General features: G+C 43.4%; 1 protein-coding gene across 13 annotated transcripts in view; it reads right to left on the minus strand.

Moving 5' to 3' along the window:
* Positions 1-20,630, minus strand: part of NRXN3 (neurexin 3) — a 1,648,091-nt gene that overhangs the window by 1,108,093 nt on the left and 519,368 nt on the right. For all 13 annotated transcript variants that reach the window (XR_010731058.1, XR_010731057.1, XR_010731056.1 and 10 more), the window contains one exon: positions 16,412-16,795. Coding sequence is in view for 10 of the 13 variants with exons in the window: in XM_066272928.1 (XP_066129025.1) it covers positions 16,412-16,795 (384 nt within the window). In the remaining 3 variants the exon portion in view is untranslated. The remainder of the gene's footprint in view (positions 1-16,411; positions 16,796-20,630) is intronic.

Raw genomic sequence — 20,630 nt, forward strand, 5'->3', positions numbered from 1 at the left:
TGGCTGGTGATCTAAGAGGATGGCAGGTTATTTTTCCCAACAAAAACCATCTTAATGGCCCTGGCCGGTTGGCTCAACGGTAGAGCGTCGGCCTAGCGTGCGGAGGACCCGGGTTCGATTCCCGGCCAGGGCACACAGGAGAAGCACCCATTTGCTTCTCCACCCCTCCGCCGCGCCTTCCTCTCTGTCTCTCTTCCCCTCCCGCAGCCAAGGCTCCATTGGAGCAAAGATGGCCCGGGCGCTGGGGATGGCTCTGTGGCCTCTGCCTCAGGCGCTAGAATGGCTCTGGTCGCAACATGGCGATGCCCAGGATGGGCAGAGCATCGCCCCCTGGTGGGCAGAGCGTCGCCCCTGGTGGGCGTGCCGGGTGGATCCTGGTCGGGCGCATGCGGGAGTCTGTCTGACTGTCTCTCCCCTTTCCAGCTTCAGAAAAATACAAAAAAAAAAAACCAAAACAAAAAAAACCATCTTAATGTCTCATCGTAGCTGGTGTCTTTATAAAGAAAAGTAAGGGGTGAGTGAGGGGTCTGGAGTTCAAAGGTTAATTGTTTCTGGAGTCAGGGTTCAGGGAAGAAGGTTTATTGCTCCGAAGCCTCCTGGAGATAGGGTCCACACTACTTTGATTGATTGCAGCTCTTCTGACAAACAAATGGTTTTAATTGCTTGCAGGCCTCCTGAAACAACAGCTATTTACATGCGTGAATCCCTAAAGGTCTCTTAAGACTTAAAACTTATGTGTTATGTACTAAGTCTGTTGAGTACAACTAAAGCTAAATATTTAAACTCAATAGTTCCCCTGTCAGCAGTGCCTGCCCTGGTGCAGAAGCCTGGTTCTCCAGCCAGCCAAGTTTCATCCTGTCCATGTCTGTCCATCTGTGCACCTGAAGCAACACGGAGGCTAGGCCCCAGACTAAGGAGCTCCTGGGTGATTCTTCTCTAGGGCCGTCCTACCTCTACCCACCCGAAAATCCTAACCTGTGTGAGTGTGAGTGTGTGTGTGTGTGTGTGTCTGTGTGTATGTGGTGATGGTGGTGGTGGTGGTAGAGAGGAGAGATGTTCAGGCACCAAATTTCTCCAGAATTGTCAGATGATAAACCAAAATTCTAACTTCTGTATAGTAAATCTTAGTGTTAGTCGCACCCTTTCTGGCTTTCATTCATACGTGCGTTGCTTTCCTCCACAGACAACAACTGAGCTCATTTTTTTTTCTGTCCTTGGCACTGGGATGTTTGATACGGGCCTGATGGCTCACACTGTCCAGTGTAGGAGACAGCCAAGCAAAAAAAAAAAATTCAGAGAGGTCCAGTTTTATGGTTGAAGAATGTGTATGTGCATGTGTGTGTGTGCAATCACGTGCGTGGACACGTGGGTATGGATATAGGTGTGGCTTAGGGTGAGTGGTGCGCCTGAATACATTTTAACAGAGGAAAGTTTGTCTTCCTAGTCCTAAGCTGCACCCACTTAATGCTTTTCTACATTGGTCCCATGGAGCTTGAGAGCTCCTTGCCTTTACTTAGGATCCAAGAATGTGGACAAGAAGATGTGGAACCTCCTGACTGCTTTTCTAAATCTTGAATTTCCTCCAGACGGGCAGGTTCCATGTCCGCTCACTCCTCAGGCCCGCCCCCTGAAAGTCCTGAGCAGACACTGAACAAGGTTAGAAGATAAACAAAAATGCCTCTCCGTTTCCCACAGCTCTCTCTCCCTCCCAAAGTGCCTAACCCCCCCCCCCAACCTCCGAAACCTCTCACTTAAGGAAGAGCAACCTATAATAAAAAATCTGGTAGGCTGGGTTTTCAAAAATCCTACCACTACTATGTGTGACTAGGGAAAGTTATTTAATCTTTCTGAACCTTGGTTTAATTATCATAAAAATATGAATGATCCCACCTACTTTATAAGCTTATTCTAAAATTTAAATTAGAATAATAATACTTCTTCCATGTCGTCACTACTTAAAAGTTACTGGTGTTGTGCTGAGATTTTTACATTATCATCTTATTTATGCCTCACAAAAACCTCCACAGGCTTGTCTTATAGCTCAGACAGCTGAGCTCACACCCAATACTGTATAGTAATCAGGGACGGATTTGTTACCAGCAAAGCAATGAGACCTTGATTTTTGTCTTCCTCAGAGAAAGAACTCAATCAAGAGACAAAGTGCAGAAAATAAAGGAAGAATTTATCATCCCTACGGGAAGAAATTCAGAGGGAAGTGGGCCTTAGAGACAGGTCCAGGGGGTGAGCCCAGGAAGAGCTGCGACTGGCCCCTGATCCCCTGGTTATAAGTCTCCTGTGAGGTCCCTTAAGAGCTTAGGAGGAAGAGAGACAAGGAAAACCCATCTGAGGGGAAGAAGAAGGGGAGGGGAGGGGAGGGGAGGGGGTAGAGCAGGGGTCCCCAAACTACGGCCTGGGCCGCGGGCCACATGCGGCCCCCTGAGGCCATTTATCCAGCCCCCCCGCCGCACTTCCGAAAGGGGCACCTCTTTCATTGGTGGTCAGTGAGAGGAGCATAGTTCCCATTGAAATACTGGTCAGTTAGTTGATTTAAATTTACTTGTTCTTTATTTTAAATATTGTATTTGTTCCTTTTTTTTTTTTTTACTTTAAAATAAGATATATGCAGTGTGCATAGGGATTTGTTCATAGTTTTTGTTATAGTCCGGCCCTCCAATGGTCTGAGGAACAGTAAACTGGCTCCCTGTGTAAAAAGTCTGGGGACCCCTGAGGTAGAGGGAGGAGAGGGAGGGGAGGGAGAAGGTGTGGCATGCTCCCAGAAGGGACAAGAGCTGGGTCCACTGTCCTAAGGGCTTTTACGCAAAGATCTTATGGGAGGGAGGTCTTAGGGGAGGATCTCAATAGAATACTCATCAGCTTTTACAGGTGTGTTCTCTTTAGAGTCCTGATCTTCACTGATGGTTTGGCAGAGGGCAGAGGTCATTAGTCAGTGCAGCCCTTGCTTGTCTGCTTTTGCTGCTTTTCTAGGCCCGGAGTTGAAACATAACTGATGCCTCGATACTATCTCTAGGGCTTAATGTTTAAGAGGGCTGTCATGTACAGGCTTTTATGGTGGTCCTTTGGGGCTACTTTCCTGCCTCTGTTCTTTCTCCCTCTAAGGTGGTCTAACCTGCATGACTGCATGACTAGCAATATGCTAGTGGAGGAAAGGTTACCCTTGGGGCAAGACCCTTATTTTCCCAGTTTTGCCCATTGCTAGACACTGGGGCTTTCTGTCCTGGTGACCTTCTGTGCCTGGCCTACAGTCCTTGCTCTGCTCATGTCTGTCTAACTGCCTACCACAGAATTAGGATTCATATCCAACTCTGTCTGGTTCCAAAGCTCAGCATGTTGTGTTAAGCACCAAACTATACCTGGCACATAGTAGGTACTCAATAACTACAATTCTCTTTTTATACCCCCTTATGTGTGATTTCAGTGGCTTTGATAACCTTGGTGCAGCCCTACACTCCCTCCAAAGCTGCCTTTCAGTGGTTCCTCCCTTCTTGGAAACGATCAGGAAGGAATCTGGATATTCAGACCACTTCTTTAACCATCTCTCTTGAAACAGATGTGTTGATAATGTAAGGTTTGGGTAATGAGATTTTCCAGGCCATAAGCTGCTAACTGTGAGTTAATTGCCTAGCCTATTTGCAGTAAATAAAGGGACTATTACATATAAGAAAAGATCACAAGGGTCCACTGAGCTTGTACAGAAAGGTCCTGAGTTGTGCTTCACAAGCATCCCACAGTCAACCAGGTAGGAAGACAACCCCAAAGGCACAAAGCTAGAGCACCTCCCGGCGGTACTTTAGAATAGAGGGCTCTGGTCCAGGATTCAAACTTCGGGCTTAGTAGAGCATATAAAAAAAAGGTCAATGTTCCCACAGAGTCCAGACAGTATTTTAGGGATTTTGTCAAGGGTGTTTATGTATCAGCTATTTGGGTAGACTCAAATCTCAGAGATCCTTTTCCAGCTGTAAATATGAATCTGTAAATTTTGATAAAAGCCACTCCCACCCCCAATAAACGTTTTTTATCATCTGTACAGTTAACAGGACTCTTACTCATCAATCTCCTCTCCTTCCACTTCTGCTCTCAGCATGAGCTTGACCTTGTGGAATTGCAGAGTACACAACTCCATTTTACCATGGCTGGAGAAGCTGCATTGCTTGTGAAAGAAGTGTTGTCATTACAGACTTAGAAACAGGGGGAGGGGGCAGAGGCAGCCAGCTGGAGGTGGGTCCCTGTGAGCCACAGACTGCTGCCACATGTAGTGACATTAAAAGCCAGCTACTATCTTCAGACCCAGAAAGGAAGACTTCAGGAGTAGGGAGAATTCAACTAAGCAAACATCAGAGCCTTTATCTTTCCTTTACAATGTTGCTGATAGAGATAAAGAACATGCTGGCCTTAGCTGATGTCAATATGTAGCCCTGGGAGGCCCTCTGGAAACAACAGTCAAATACCAGTGGGCCACAGTGGGGAGCTCAGAGAAGGGGCCTGCAGAGAAGATTGCCATCAGAAAGGCACAGGGCTTTCTCTCCGTGGGGAAACAGAAAGGGGAGGTGTGCTCACGCCACGGGTTTCAGAGGCTTCTGATTTACTGGACTCAGAAGGCTCTGTTGGGGTTTGTCGTTTTGATGACAATGCCTTGCGGTAAAGGTTAAACATGCTAAGACGCATGAAATGATCTTCCCCTAGAAAGATTGCATCTCTTCGCCAGGGAAATAGCTGTCCAATAGCCCACAGAAGGGGGCCTTTCAAGAGCCATTTATACCCAGGGTTCCAGATCTGAGTCCCAGATGCACTTGTCATTCCAAAATCATCTCTGTTGGATTGATTTATTGGTACTTTCTGGGGTAAGATGGGATGAGTAATTAAAAAAAAAAAAAGAAAGAAAAATGCATACATGCCTTTCTCCTTCCTGTTTCTTCTTTCTAAATCAATAGACATTTCAAATAAAATTTACCAACAAAAACAAATTACCAGAGATTAACCAAATGCCTGTGCCATAATGCCACGATTCTACTGCCTAATAGGTGATGGGCACATAAACATATTTTTTACAAAATATACATAGATACTGCTTGTGTATATTTCTTTGAAAATATCAACTGTAGGGGAACCAAAATGAAGGACTAAGAACATTATATTCTTTGGGAAACTCATTTCTTACATGAAGGCCTCATTTTCTCATCTAAAATTGACAGTGGTGGTTGTGCTTGATAATATCGGAGCCTCGGCTCTTTAATTTTATAATCCATTATCCTCTGTTTTCTTTGGGTTAATCCAGTTTTAGGTTTTGAGTTTGGGCCTTCTATTCCACATGTCTTCTGTTCCTTCCCCTCAGTGATCCCAGATTGAATCAAAACAGATCCCATGATAAAATAAAGTAGAAAATCATCTCAGAGACTAGGAAGGCTATACACATGCACTCTATGCACACACAATACTGGGTGGCATTGCTATAAACTCCTAATGAGAGACCAGAATACAGAAAAATTAAAAATATGACTTTTCTATCTCTAAAAAAATCATAATCTTTTGACTTAATCTCAAATATGGCACTTTAACAAGAGAGAGATAAAATTTTTTTCAACCAAATACAGGGTGGGCAAGAAGGAGGTTTATAGTGATGAGTATGTAAAACACAGAGTTTATTCTTGTATTATTTATTATTATATTATTTTCCATACAAACAACTATAAACCTACTTTTGCCCAATGCTATATATGAAAATCTCAGTTGAGATCATCACAGACCATTTAAACATAATTCTTCAAAATCTGGGATTACACCAGAGTCATGTCTTGATTCCGACTACAAACCGTTTGAAGTATGAACAAAAGCGTGCTTTGGTATTGTTCCATTTTGCCTTCCCTTTGATACCTTCCTTCCTGTATCATACATTTAAAACAGTAATCCTATCTAGGTCACTTCTACAATACAAGAAAAAAATTGAATAAAAACTCTAGTCAGAGAACTTTTTTGTTCTTGCATTGTTGAATTCTAGATTCAGAAAGGGGCATGTTGGCTTATTATCTATAAGAGTACATTATACACCTTGACTTTATAACAGAGGGATCCAACAGGCCAATTAAGCAACCATTGTTGACATTCTCAGTGGTAAATACGAAAACTGAGGCACACAGAGAAAGTAAATTACATATATTCAGAGTGGGACTGGCATATATAGGTGACTCCTAGCTATATGCCCTTGTTACCTCACTCCTCCCTACTCACCCCAAGAATTTCCAATTCATTTGAAATGGCTGAGTAGTAGAAGGAGGAAACAGCAGGGCTCTATGGCCAAATTCCTGCTCTAATCCAGTCTGGGCCATTCTTTAGCTGGGTACAGCTGGCTAGTAAATTCTATCAACACTGCTCCTTAAATCTTATTAGACAGGTCCCCGAAACATGATCTCCATTCTCTCTACCTCAGTGAGGGCTCTTATTTTTCCTTCCCAAAATACTACAATGCAAAATAGACTAACACATATTAGTCTGTTGGCCTGGTGCCTCCCACATCCCACCCATCCTCTATCATGCTGATTCGACCTGTGGTCCTCCTGATAAAAATGGCTTGCTTCCTAGAAGATAAGTTCTCAACTTGTTGGGAGAGCAAACAAGGTGCTGCATAGCTGGCCCTTCCACTCTAGCCACACCTTCAAAAAAACGTCCCCTCAACCTCCTTGTCCTCAATTCCCAAGTCTTAGACTCCATCCACAAGGAAAACTTCCTGTTGACCGAAGTCACCTCTGCATCTCTGTTCCTTCTACCCAGAATACTTTTACCGACCTGGTCTACCAGGTAGATTTTTGCAACTCCACCAAACCTCAGCTCTAGTGTCAACCAGCCTGTGAGGCCATCCTTGGTATTTCTCCCTGCATTTGCATCCCACCTTTCTCAGATATCAGACTCTATTGACATGTTTATGAGGAGTGTCACAATCCATGCCTTGGTATCCAAGGGCTCAACATTGCCCCTATCATTTAGTACTCAATAGGTGCTTTGAAATGAATGAGTTGGACCCTTAATTTCTTCACCTAGAAAGTGATACTATGCAGCCTGCAGAGTGGATGTGAGGGTTAAATGGCCCAGTGTATATTCAGAAATTTCCACAGAGCAGGCTCTTAATTTCTCTCAATAAACAGATCTCTTACCTTTCCTTTCCTCTTAATCCACACGGGAGCAAGGAATAATTTATCTATCTGTGGAAAGCTTCATAGAGCCAGAGATGCTAGAAAAGGCTATGACAACCCCTTTTGTTGTGTTTTGAAGCACTTGTTTCTCATAATTTAGCAGCATCTCAATTTATTGCATCCATAATGGGCAGATGTCTGCTAGCAATTAAACAGCTTTTAGCAAAGGCAGTAATAAAGGTACAGAGCAACAATATAAATGGCTGCTGGGTCCCTGCATTTGACAGAACCACAGCCAAACAGCAGGTGTGACGCAGTTTCTAAGCAGTTGTCACGCGCTGCCCCAAAGTGCTGACCCTCCCGTTTTCAGGCTGAATACAGGCCAAGCTGGAGATTTTTCAAAGATCTACAAGGCCTCAAACCTGTCCTTCTGAGACCCTTGGAAGTTTAAGACTCCAGAAAAATAGAATCTCCTTCCTTGACCCTATTCTTTAAAGTGACAGGAGCAGCTGTGATCATGTGTATCTCAGACCCTGACAAAGTAGAATAACACTAGCAAGGGTCCATGGACTACGGGACAATTTCCCAGGACCACAGTATCCTGGACCTGAGAAAAGAAACAAGGAAGGCAGAAAGAGAAAAAATAAGAGTCTGAATCTGAGCACTGCTATGGTCCTCACCAGAGATACATCTGTATGACTTAAGCATCAATTGATCAGAAAAAATGGGGAAACATTGGCTGATGTTGATGAACTGTGTACATCTTAGAAAGTCCCTTTTCTGGTATGCGCCATTTACCATCAGAAAGGGGTGAAAAAGATATACAGAAAAGGAGACAGCCTTTAAATGCTCTTAAGAAATCCAAGGTTAGCCTGACCAGGCGGTGGCACAGTGGATAGAGCATGGGACTGAGATACGGAGGACCCAGGTTCGAGACCCTGAGGTCGCCAGCTTGAGCGCGGGCTCATCTAGTTTGAGTAAAGCTCACCAGCTTGGACCCAAGGTCGCTGGCTCGAGCAAGGGGTTGCTCGGTCTGCTATAGCCCCACGGTCAAGGCACATTGAGAAAGCAATCAATGAACAACTAAGGTATCACAACGAAAAACTAATGATTGATGCTTCTCATCTCTCTCTGTTCCTGTCTGTCTGTCCCTATCTATCCCTCTCTCTGTCTCTGTAAAAAAAAAAAAAAAAAAAAAAAAAAAAGAAGAAATCCAAGGTTATATTCATTAATCCATCAATTAAACTTCTAGATCATGGGCCTGAAGTATTCTCAGTACACTGAGGTGTTCATTTTCTTAGATGAATGAACCAGAAAGGTGACAACTTCAATGCAGTGCTAATTTAACTAAACCCAGCCTCCTAACCCAGACAGTCTGCAGACTGCAAGGAACAAGGATTCACATTCCCTTCCTGCCTTTCACTTACCTTTAGCCCTTGTCACAGGATAAGGAAAGGCACTGCCAAGCTGATGACATTTGAGGATCACAGAGTTTAGAACTGAAAGAGCCCAAAGAGAGCATGAAACCCAATTGCCTCATTTTAATTTTTGCATAATAGAGATGCCAGAGGATCCAAGGAAGAATCTCAAGGTCACATATCTAAATAAAGGGCCTGGCCATCCCTGGGGAATGGGGTCGACCCTCAGTGGCACTGGAACTAGTGAAAGCAACCAGGATTATTATATATGATCTTGGAGGCCAGGGTTTCTTGTGTTCCCACAGCAACATGTCAGTCTGAGAAGACCCCTGTGCATGTAGAGCCAGTTAGTTATAAAGTGGTATATCACATTGGACATATTTTGCTTTCTAATTATCTTTTTCTTTCCTATAATTTTTTCCTGAATCCCTGCCCTTGGTAGATTGCATTACAGCTTGCAGATTACTTCTCCATTCCCCTCCACTTGACTGTGAGTCCATCAAAGAACTGAAACCGTGTCTTCTATAAAATAAAATTGTATCCTCACAACTTAGGCTCACCAAGCCTGGGACAGAGAAGAGCTAAATACCTATTTATGGAATTGCTACGTGAACACTGGAAGTTAATTACAAAAAAGTTCAGAGCTTCATTTCCTATAATTTAGGGGACCAAAAAGCCACTGAAACTAAAGCTACTTAAGGTAGAAATGTGTTGACTATGTAGACATTTTAATAACCTAAGTTTAGTGCTCTAAGGAAAGCACAAAATTAACTTGAGATTTTCATAATCATATGACATGCCATCCACTTTAGGTCTAGGAAGAGGTCAGTATAGATTGACCTAAAATGATGGTGGTGGAAAGGGAGAAAAGAGCACAGATGCGGGATATGTTTACATGAAGCATCAACAGGAATTTGCTGAGACAGACTGAATGAGATGGGAGAAAAATCAAGGAAAACCCTAAGAACAATGATGATGTCATTTACTGATATACGGAAAACTAAAAGCAAAAAGTCTAATGTAGAGAAGAGGAACTCAAGTTCCTTATTTCAATGTTGTGATTAAGAGACTTATCAGGTATCCAAATGAAGATGTCAAATAGACAACTGGATATAGGTATCTGGAATTCCAGGGACAGTTCCAGGGTAGAGATCTTGACATACTGATGACCTTTGACATCATGGCAATGGGTAAGGGCACCAAGGTTCACTTAAAGACCAAAAAGAGACTCAGGACAGAGAACTAGGGCCTTCCAATACTTAATAACCAGACAGCACATAATAGCACGGTGCTAGGGACTGTGGGGAAACAAGACATTTAATGTTCTGTTTTCCCTCAATGACCTTATAATATAACCTCTTTTAAATATATAAAAAATAAAGACTATTCAATGGAATGGAAAGTACAATGGATTAGGAGTCAGAAATCATGAATTTTAACCATTCTACAGCTATTCCAAGTTAAAGTCATGTTAACTTCTTAGGCCTTCCAATTCCTTACCTCCTGATACAAGGACTAGATATCGTGAATGGTGTTTTATGATGTCATGATTTCCATGGGGCACCCCAATGACACATTCCAGCCCCACCTAAAGGTGGTGCCCACCATTCCCAGGCAGAACTGCTGCTGCTGCTGCTGCTGCTGCAGGGACACACAGCAGCCCTCAGAGGCTGGCTGAAAGGGAAGTCCCTGAGCTGAAAGGGGAGCAGCAGCTGCCTGCCCTCTTTCCCTATTGGAACAAGAGTCATTTGTGAGAACTCAAAATATCTTTCATTCTTGGTTTTCAGCTGCTGTTTATGTCAGATGAATGGAATCCTGGGGAACAGTGAGGAGAGCAGAGATTGCCATCCCCATCACATTTCCTTGGTTCTACAAATTAATATTCTCAAAGACATAGAATTCCCTTGAGCCCAGAAAATAGTTCCTTCTATCAGACAGAGGTAGTTCCACATGGCTGGACATTATAATAGGACATAGCTATACGGGGCAGGGTGCCCCAAGCTTACCCTTGAAAGCATGGAAGAGCATGCTTTGTGTATGTGCGTGCGTGCGTGCGTGCGTGCGTATGTGTGTGTGTGTGTATATATATATATATATATAAACATACATATATATATAAACATACATACACATGAGTGATCCTTCGTATCTACTCTAGGTGACTGCCTACCTGGACAGAACTGACAGGTGGACTGAATGAGGCCAATCAGGTTCTCTTTCAGGAAGATGTAAACTCTGAATGTAAAAATTGAGAACCTGGAGGTCAGGAGAGACAAATCCCTTCAATCGCAGTACCTCGGGGTCCCTGGAGTGCTCTGCTTCCCTATGTAAGATGTAATTAGTGAGATCTTCATTTCATTGCTACCTCTCTCGGTAATCATGCAGCAAATCCTCTTACTTGACTCTGTTAGCCACAGAAGAACCTGTAACTTGCAACAAAAAGAGCCTTACCTAGTAAGTGTTTAGTACCCCCATTTTGCAGATAAGGGAACAGACTTAGAAGAAACAAGAGAGAAAGTTGTAAATCATCTAGCTAGTAAATGACAGAACCAACAAAGGAATCAAGCTCTGATTCAAAGATCCACGTCACTAACTGCTAGGCAATCTTGACTCTAAGTGTGGCACTGTAGGTTATTTTTCCTATCGTAGAGATGGGCTTGTGCTGAGTCCTACTTTCTTTCTTGCTAACTAAATGATAGCATACATTCAGAAAAAGCCATCTAGGGGAGAGAATAGATTCTGTAGCGGCCGCAAATTGAAGCTCAATGATCCACAAATAAATCAGATTTATAGCCTTGAAAGTTGACTCCCACCAAGGGAACTAAACAGTTTGGCCACACTGACAAGGAGAAGACACCTATGTTGGCCCAAGTCAGTTGGTCTTCTCTTCTTAAGACAGACAAGCCAGAATGTTTCCTCTGTACAAAAGGACTTCGCAGGAAGGCAGGTGGTCTTCCAGCAGATTAAAGTATTTCAACCAAACTGATTGCCATTCAGTAGCTAAAACAGTCCTTTGCCTTTTAGGTTATGAAGATATCTCCCACTTCACTATACAAAACAAACCAAAATAGCTACAGCTGAACAACCAGGATGGGTAGATATAGCTACATCTTCTTAGAACAGTATCAGATCATGCAGAAAAGTCTAAATAAGAGATCAAGCCAACTGTCATATATCAAAATTTAGAGTTGCATATTTTCACAGGCAGAGAAGTACTCTTATGAGAGTACAAGCAAGAGTGATCCATTTTTACTCTAAGAGAAAAATATTTGTGCAAATTAACCTTAGTATAACCTACACACATATTTCCTAGTTCACTTGCTTTATTCTCTTTGATCTTGGAGTTGTCTCTTAAACTGAACTGTTTTCTCATGTTGCTTAAGTTCTTGGGATATTCTGATCTTGTGTCTGACCTGGATCATTCTCAACCAAACTTTTTCTCTGAATATCAGGTTTTTTAAAATTATTTTTATTTATTTATTTATTCATTTTAGAGAAGAGAGAGAGAGAAAGGGGTGAGGAGCAGGAAGCATCAACTCCCATATGTGCCTTGATCGGGCAAGCCCAGGGTTTTGAACCGGCGACCTCAGCATTCCAGGTGGATGCTTTACCCCAGGGGTCCCCAAACTACGGCCAGCGGGCCACATGTGGCCCCCTGAGGCCATTTTTCCGGCCCCCGCCGCACTTCCAGAAGGGGCACCTCTTTCATTGGTGGTCAGTGAGAGGAGCATAGTTCCCATTGAAATACTGGTCAGTTTGCTGATTTAAATTTATTTGTTCTTTATTTTAAATATTGTATTTGTTCCCGTTATATATATATTTTTTACTTTAAAATAAGATATGTGCAGTGTGCATAGGGATTTGTTCATAGCTTTTTTTTTTTATACTCCGGCCCTCCAACGGTCTGAGGGACAGTGAACCAGCCCCCTGTGTAAAAAGTTTGGGGATCCCTGCTTTACCCACTGCACCGCCACAGGTCAGGCCTGAATATCAGTTTTTAGCAACCCACCTATGCTTTCTTCATTTTATATAAACAAATGCTTCTTTCTCCTGTTCCTGTTGTGAGGCCAGCAATACCCAGGGACTGGCCCCACTATACGATCTAAGTATAAGACACAGTGTGGGCTATAGGAGACACACTGCCTTAGGACTGTCCTAGACTTATCACGTGTAGCACAAATGATGACTTTTGGGCTTAGGGTTAATGCTTCTAGATGAAAATTAAAGAAAGAATGGTAAACTGAGTGACCAAGTTGATGGTGTTTTGGTGGATGAAGCCACATTCCTTGATCTTGCTGTATAAATAATCTTAACAAACACTTTTCTTTCACCACTCTCCAAAAGTGCCTGTGGTGAATACTGAGAGTGACAGGTAGCAAAAGGCCATAATCTTGTTAGAAATAGGAGATAAGAAAAACCAAAGAGAACTGGAGACCATTTTTCTGACCATCACTCCCCCAGGTAGATACGGCCTCTCCCATCTATGTGCCCTAATGATGCAGCATTGAACACCTACCACATGTTAGCACATTTCCACATCCCCCTTTGTTTCCACGGAAGCATTATATGCCCTTGATCAAAATCAGGGGCTGTCAGTGTATTTGAAACTCTTACATCTAATACAATGCCTGGAGCATACTAGGGTTTCATGTCAGCTCCATGTGTAAAAAATAAATAAAAGATACTCAAAAGCATCTCCCCTGAGGAATCAGTTTCAATAAAGAAAAACAATGTCATTGGGAAGCTCTGTTTTATTTGCTAGCAGAGTGGAGTCCAATCATTTTTACACTCCACTGATTCATTCTGAACATAGTGTTAGGAACAATACAGGGCCAAAAAACAATTAGTGAGGAACAAAACAATCAGTTGAACCGTCTGGAATTTGAGCGATGTATAGATCAAATGTCTTATATTTGCTAGGCTCCTTTTCATTTGTCCAGAATGGATGACTCTTGGCTGCACTGTACCAGGAATAATTGTCCCTCATATATCCCCAATCAGCTGTCTTTTAATGACCAGTCAAAAGTGACAATGGAAAAGGTGCAGTGACTTTCACTGTCCTTGGCAAATCTTGGACCAACTCCCACTGATCTGCCCTTGGACTAGGTGAAATCAGTGATACCTTGCACAGATGCCTACAGTCACTGATGCCTGTCATCAGCAAACACAAGGCCCTTGAGTTGGGAAGAAACCCAAGAGAAGGAAGTGAGGTGTCTAAAGTGACCTTCGGTTCTTACAATACCTTCATAGATTGTGGCACAACAATCTTGGCTCATGCATCTCAGATGTCAAATGACCTTTTTATCTCCCCAAACTAGCACCAGGGTAGACTAATCTATAAGGTACTTAGAAAGAGTCCAGGAGCTGGACAGACTGACCAGCCCCATGCAGCCCACTCCTGTTCCAAATTGGAGCCTCCTCATCTTAGTTCATGTTCCAGCTGTTGCTGCTTTGAAAATTCAGTGAATTTGAATTTAAATTCCATAAGCTCAAAAAAAGGCTCTTTCTCTCTCTTGCCAATATCCTGCATCCTGTTTTTGGTCCAGCTGTAGGGAAGATTTGCAATTCTTTTGAAGCACACCTTAACTAGTAATACAGTTGACCTCAAAAAAACCACTCCGTGAAAACATCTTAGACTGGTCGCCTAGTTTCTGTTCCAGAATATCTCTTCATCACCAGACATGCTATTGGACAATTCCTGCCACTGATAGTTTACAGGGATGACACCCTGCAAGTTCCTCCTCAAAAAAGTCTTTTCTTCTTTGATTCTCCATGTCCTCCTAGTGTGATCCACCAACAGAGCCCATGCCACTGCCTTGTATCATTTTATTTCTGTTTTTTTTTCTTGTATTGATGTTTCAACTCCCCACCTAAAGAGATGATAAGCTTCTTAAAGGCAGTAATTACCTAAAACAGATGCAGTATCCTCAAAGCTCTAGATTACACCCTCAGCAAACACTTGACAACTATGTAGATTATCCTTTCATATAAAATAGAGACCGATAACCCACGGACAGCCAGCTTGATTCTATATACTTGGCATATAAAACAACAAACCATGCTGCAGTATGGATGTGGCTTATAGACTGCAATCTTCTTGTCTTGATGTTGTCTCTTTGCTTGCCTTTACCTCTACCCTTCACTCAAACTGTAAATCCAGCACAAACACAAGACACTGAAGTAGTAACTGCAAAGGGGCTCCTCCCAGCACTCTGCCCCATTCAAATCCCCCCCCAAATATTTACTCCCCACCTCCCCGGTCACCTCTCCTAACCTTCCGCCATATCACTCTACCCTCCAATCTGTTCTGGATTTTGTTCAGTTCCTCAGCTGTGCCATGGCCTCTTAGCTTTATCCATTGGGGTGTCCTTCCTGTCTAGTATATAGGCTTGCTTCCACTTCTTTGCCAAACTCACTCTTGTTCGTATTTTATGTCTCAATTTATACGTTTCTTCCTTGTAGAAGCTCTCCATGAACCCCTAGAGTATGTTGGGTCCCCAAACTTCTCTCTACTTTCCCTTTAATGGTGCTGAATGGAAATAATCATGACTGCAACATTCACTAACATTTATTAACTGCTTACACAGTCCAGGGCAGGCGTCCCCAAACTACGGCCTGCGGGCTGCATGCAGCCCTCTAAGGCCATTTATCTGGCCTCCTGCCGCACTTCCGGAAGGGGCACCTCTTTCATTGGTGGTCAGTGAGAGGAGCACTGTATGTGGCGGCCCTCCAGCGGTCTGAGGGACAGTGAACTGGCCCCCTGTGTAAAAAGTTTGGGGACCCCTGGTCCAGGGCCTACTGACTTACTTTATCATTACCAATATCTTGCAAAGGAAGTACCTGATTCTTGCCATGTTACAGAGGAGGAAATCAAGTCTCAATGATATTATTTTGATAAGGTTCACATCACTCCATGAAGATCAGATTTTTTACCGAGTCTGGCCCCAGAGTTCATATTTTTAATTAATACATCACACATCTCTTACAAAACTCGCCATGCTTAAAATTAGTTATTTAGGCTTGACCAGTGGTGGTGCAGTGGACAGAGCATTGACCTGGGATGCTAAGGTCCCAGGTTTGAAACACCAAAGTCGCCAGCTTGAGCAGGGGATCATCAACATCATCCCATGGTCACTGGATCGAGCCAAAGGTCTCTGGCTTGAGCAAGGGGTCACTGGCTCGGCAGGAGCCTCTCAGTCAAGGCACATATGAGAAGCAATCAATGCAACTAAAGTGCTGCAACTACGAGTTGATTCTTTTTATCTCTCTCCCTTCCTGTCCTGTCTCTCTTTCTCTCCCTTCCTCACTCCCTCCCTCTCACTTGAAATAATAATGATGATAACAATAAAATGAGAGAAAATAAAATTAGTTATTTAATGGCTAAATATTAAACTATGAATCAAGCTCCATGAGAACAGGGCTGCGTCTGTCTTGTTTGATATTGTATTTCTAAACCCTAATTAAGGAGTTAGCATATAGAGAGCACCAATAAGCATGAGTTAAGTGAATAAATAAAACAGCCAGTTGGTTAGCCCATCCAGAAGCCCAGATTTACCCCCTCTAAATAAAATAATATATACTTAATCAAAAAATGTACCATGATCATGGTAATGCTTATTCAAAACTTTCCTTTCCTGAGACCCAACCCTTGTCAAACGAGTCCAGGCATCCAGAGCTAGAAAGAGTATCATCTGGGAAGAGTGAATCCAAGAAAACTCCTCTGGAAGAAAGCACAGCTAGGCCCAAAGGTAGCACCTGTGGTAGCAGAGAAAGCACGGGTCTATCCACAGACACAACTGGAGTAGTCACACCCACTAAGACCCAGCATGCCGCCCACGCCCGCCGACTCACCCCTTTCACAGGTTCTTCCCCAGTAGCCGGTCCCTGTACAGTCGCAGATGAAGCGGTTCCAGCCGTCCTTGCACACAGCGTTGTTCTTGCAGGGGTAGCTGTCACACTGCTTAGCGCTCACCCGTGAACAGGAGGACTTGACGCCCGCGGCGTTCTGCATCTCCGCCAGCTGCCGGATGTTCTTGCTGCGCCCGTCGATGAACAGGTCGCGGATGCAGCCCACGTAGCCGTAGTTGAGCATGGCGGTCCAGAGCTCAGTGGGGAGAATGAGGCCCGCACGGTTCTCCGGCAGGCCGCCCAGGTACATGTCCCCTTCCAGGTCCAGGATCTCGCTCTCCCCACTGGCGGTGAAAGGCGTGCGCCTACTGTTCACTGATATGGTACCTGGGATGGGAGGACAGAAAAGAGTGGTAACAGCTCAGCATCATGGGAGCGGCTGCCAACTGATGAACCAAACAAAGGCGAGTGAAGACTAGCGTAATGTGACCAGTACAGAACAATGTAAACAATGGGAAGGTAATGCTGGAAGGTGCTAGAAAGGACAACATAGGCAATGGGGTTCCAGTCTCTGCCAGGTAAGACAGCCTGGCCCAGAGGAGGAGCCAGGACAATCGCAACAGTCTAGTCCCTAGGATGATGTCTTCTCTCTCCCTAAATGTCCTGGCTGAGAGGTGGCATACCATATGGTTGAGAGGAGCCCAGTTCCTGCCTGTGTTTAGACCCCTGTACTAACTGAAATCATTAAGAAGTGTCTTCACTTTCCTGGGCCTTAATCTCCTCATCTGTAAAATGGGGAAATAATTGACCCCATCTCACAGGTTGGCATGATGATTAAATGAGCTCATATATATTCAGTGTTTCTTACGCTGTGCCTGGGACAGAGTAAAGGCTCTGTAAGTGCTTGCCTGCATCTTTATCCCTGGCTTGTCATTCCCTAAAGGGTGGAACCCTCCATGCGCAGACACCCTCTGCACCGGCCTTAGCTACCCGTGAATACTTTCAGCATTGTATTTGATAAATTTTAACTGGAACATGTTTATTTATTCATTTATCAACTATGTATTGAACACCTCTTTCGTCTCTGCTATAGGTCTACACACAGAGATGAACGTGACAGGCCTGTCCCTGCTCTCATGGAGCGGATGTTCCAGAGCAGAGGGACAGAAAATCAACAGATCACCCAATAAACAAGAGAAATTAGTTACTGGCAGGTGCTAGGAGCAGCTCAAGAGCTCTACTTTAAAGTGAAGGCTTCTCTAAGCACATGCCAGATGAACTGTAACCAGAATGTTGAGAAGGAACCCCACCCCGCCCCCAGTTAAGGAAGAAGAAAATGCTTGGCAGATGGAATGGCACCTACAAAGGTTCTGGGGTAGGCAGGGGTGTGGCTAGAGTGACAAAGGCAAGAGAGAGTGACCATTAGAGGGGGTCAGAGACAGACTCTGGGCACATGAGCTTACAGAAGATGTAACCATAGAGCCTGACCTGGGAACTTGGGCACAGGGATTCTAGTCTTCAATGGCGAAATGACCCTAGACTAGTCACTGAGCCACTTTACAGCTCAATTTCCTAAAGTGTAAAACCAAATGAACTATAAAATCAAGATGATATTTAAACATCATGATATAAATGTAAAAAATTATTTAGTATTCTTAAAAGTGCTTCACCGGTACCAAGCTAAGTGGGTTGTGCCATCCATCACCCAGCCTTCACTTCTGTCTGAATCTCAATTCCCTCAGCTGTGAAGGGGATAGCCTGAGGGCCCAGAAGATCCGATGAGATCAAGAATGTGACAGACACCCTAAATTAGAAAGTCAATGCCGGGGTAGAAGAGTGGAAGGAGCCGCAGGGGCCTCTGGGAGGATTAAGCCAACAAACAGTTTCCTTCCCTTCTTTCCTGTAGAAATCTGCTTTGCCTTTTTGGCTTTTAATCTTTTAAAAGCCTATGTAATGGTCACAATGTCCTGGCTACCATTTTAAGTACTTTAGGTGTTTCTATGGACCCTTAAAACAATCCTGTGACGTAGGCATTACTATTTCACAAATGGGTCTTCTTTGCCCTCCACAAATCTGCAGAGCTACTCTAGCCTTGCAGGGAGGAACACCTATGGCCAAGTAAGCCAGGTACCAGAACAAATTGAAATACTGGGGCCTTAACTACACCCGGAGGAAAGTCTACCCTCTGGAGTGTGTGACCATAGCTGTTTTAAATGCACTTATCAAGTTTTAAGAATCTGTGGCCCAACTGGGGAGTGATCATAAAAGTTTTTTTTCTTTTTTTCTTCCTTCTGTTTTATTTTCTTTATTTATTTTCCTATTCCAGTTGCCATTCAATGCCATTTTATATTAGTTTCAGGCATATAGCATAGTGGTCAGGATGCTGGTGGAAATGGTGTTTTTTCACGGAGCCGTAAAGAAAGCATTTCAGAGACCCAGGTATGGGGGGATGGGCGGGATGCAGCTTTTGTGGGAAGATTTATTTGGGGTTGAAATGGAAGTCAGCCTGACCTGTGGTGGCGCAGTGGATAAAGCGTCGACCTGGAAATGCTGAGGTCGCTGGTTCGAAACCCTGGGCTTGCCTGGTCAAGGCACATATGGGAGTTGATGCTTCCAGCTCCTCCCCCCTGTCTCTCTCTCCTCTCTCTCTCTCTCTCTCTCTCTCTCTCTCTCTCTCTCTCTTTCTCTCCCTCTCTCTCTCCTCTCTAAAATGAATAAATAAAATAAAAATTAAAAAATTAAATTAAATTAAATTAAAAAGAAAAAAAATGGAAGACAGCACACAGGTTCTTAGTGTCTCATCTCCGTCCATCCCACCACGGAAAAATGTCCAATCTTGTCTTCATAAAGCCCACTAAAAAGGCCAGAGTCCAGATACTGTACGTCATAGTTCAATCCAATCCAGTTTGTCCCTGTCTTTATCTGGCTAGCATAATCTTTTCGGTTGTTCCCAGGCTGGTGCTGTGCCCAGGCCCATGATTGGCGTCCCTGCTTGGAGGTCCCACTTGGAGCCCATGCTGCTGCCAGGCCCCAGGCAGCCACTAGAGCTTCATGGCTGCTTAGAGAGAACACGCAAATGAACAGGGCTAGTGTGTTTCCAAATGAGAGAAGAGAGAGCTCTTTTGTTAGACTTGGCTTATATTAGTTTGGGTGAGTTGCTTCTTTAAATTAACCAATAAACTTTTTAATCTTCTGTGCGTTTACACTGGATTCTCTCCACACCAATCAGATCGTTCTTCAAGGCCTCTATGGCCACCATCTTGGTTCCTGTTGTACATGCCTTATAGTGGCAGCACCTCCCTCTGCATCATCTTTAGTTCTACTGGGCAGGCACTCAGCAGAGGAATTTCCCCTGCTGCTCTTCCTCCCCACCCCTAGTCTGGGGAATTAGACCAGTTGTTCCCTGGAGAGATTGAAAAGCTGGTCCTTCCTCTCTATAGGGGGGGAGGGAGGGATGTTAAATCCCTTGGTGGGGCAAGGCTGTGATCCCCTGGGGTATCTGAAGCTATAACTTCATCATGAAGCAACTAGGCTTTTAAATATCTGATACCTTTTGCTCCCTTACTTATTAATATCTAGCTTGCTATGCTAACAATTAGACATTTATATAATTTATGAAGTGATCCATCCAGTAAGCCTAGTATCCACTTGGCACCATACATAGTTTTTGCAGTATTATTGGCTGTATTCTCTATGCTGTCCTCTACATCCCCCTGACTGTTTTGTGACTATCAATTTGTATTTCTTAACCCCTTTATTATTTATAATAGCTAAGATATGGAAGAAATCTAAGTGCTCATTCATAGATGAGTGGATAAAAGAGATATGATACATATATACTATGGAATATTACTCAGTCATAAAAAAGAATGAAATGTTACCATTTGTGACAACAGGGATAGATTTAAAGGGTGTTACCCTAAGTGAAATAAAAGTTTATCTAGATCACTTCTCAGTCATGTTATTCTTCAGGCTGAACAGGGAAGGAAGCACCACACTTAGATACACTAATAAATTTATAACTATTCATTTTCGTATAGGCTTATAACTAAAAACAACATACTAGAAAATATCCTCATAAAGTAGTAAATTTTAATAGGTCATATTAAAATTTTATGTTGCAGTGCTTTCACAGGTCAATTATTTGTCTACTCCATAAATTTTTATAGAATTTAATCCAATTTATAGATATTAAGGGTACTGACCAATGCTACAGCTCCTA

This window comes from Saccopteryx bilineata, chromosome 4, assembly GCF_036850765.1.
Source record: "Saccopteryx bilineata isolate mSacBil1 chromosome 4, mSacBil1_pri_phased_curated, whole genome shotgun sequence".
Lineage (NCBI taxonomy): Eukaryota > Metazoa > Chordata > Mammalia > Chiroptera > Emballonuridae > Saccopteryx > Saccopteryx bilineata.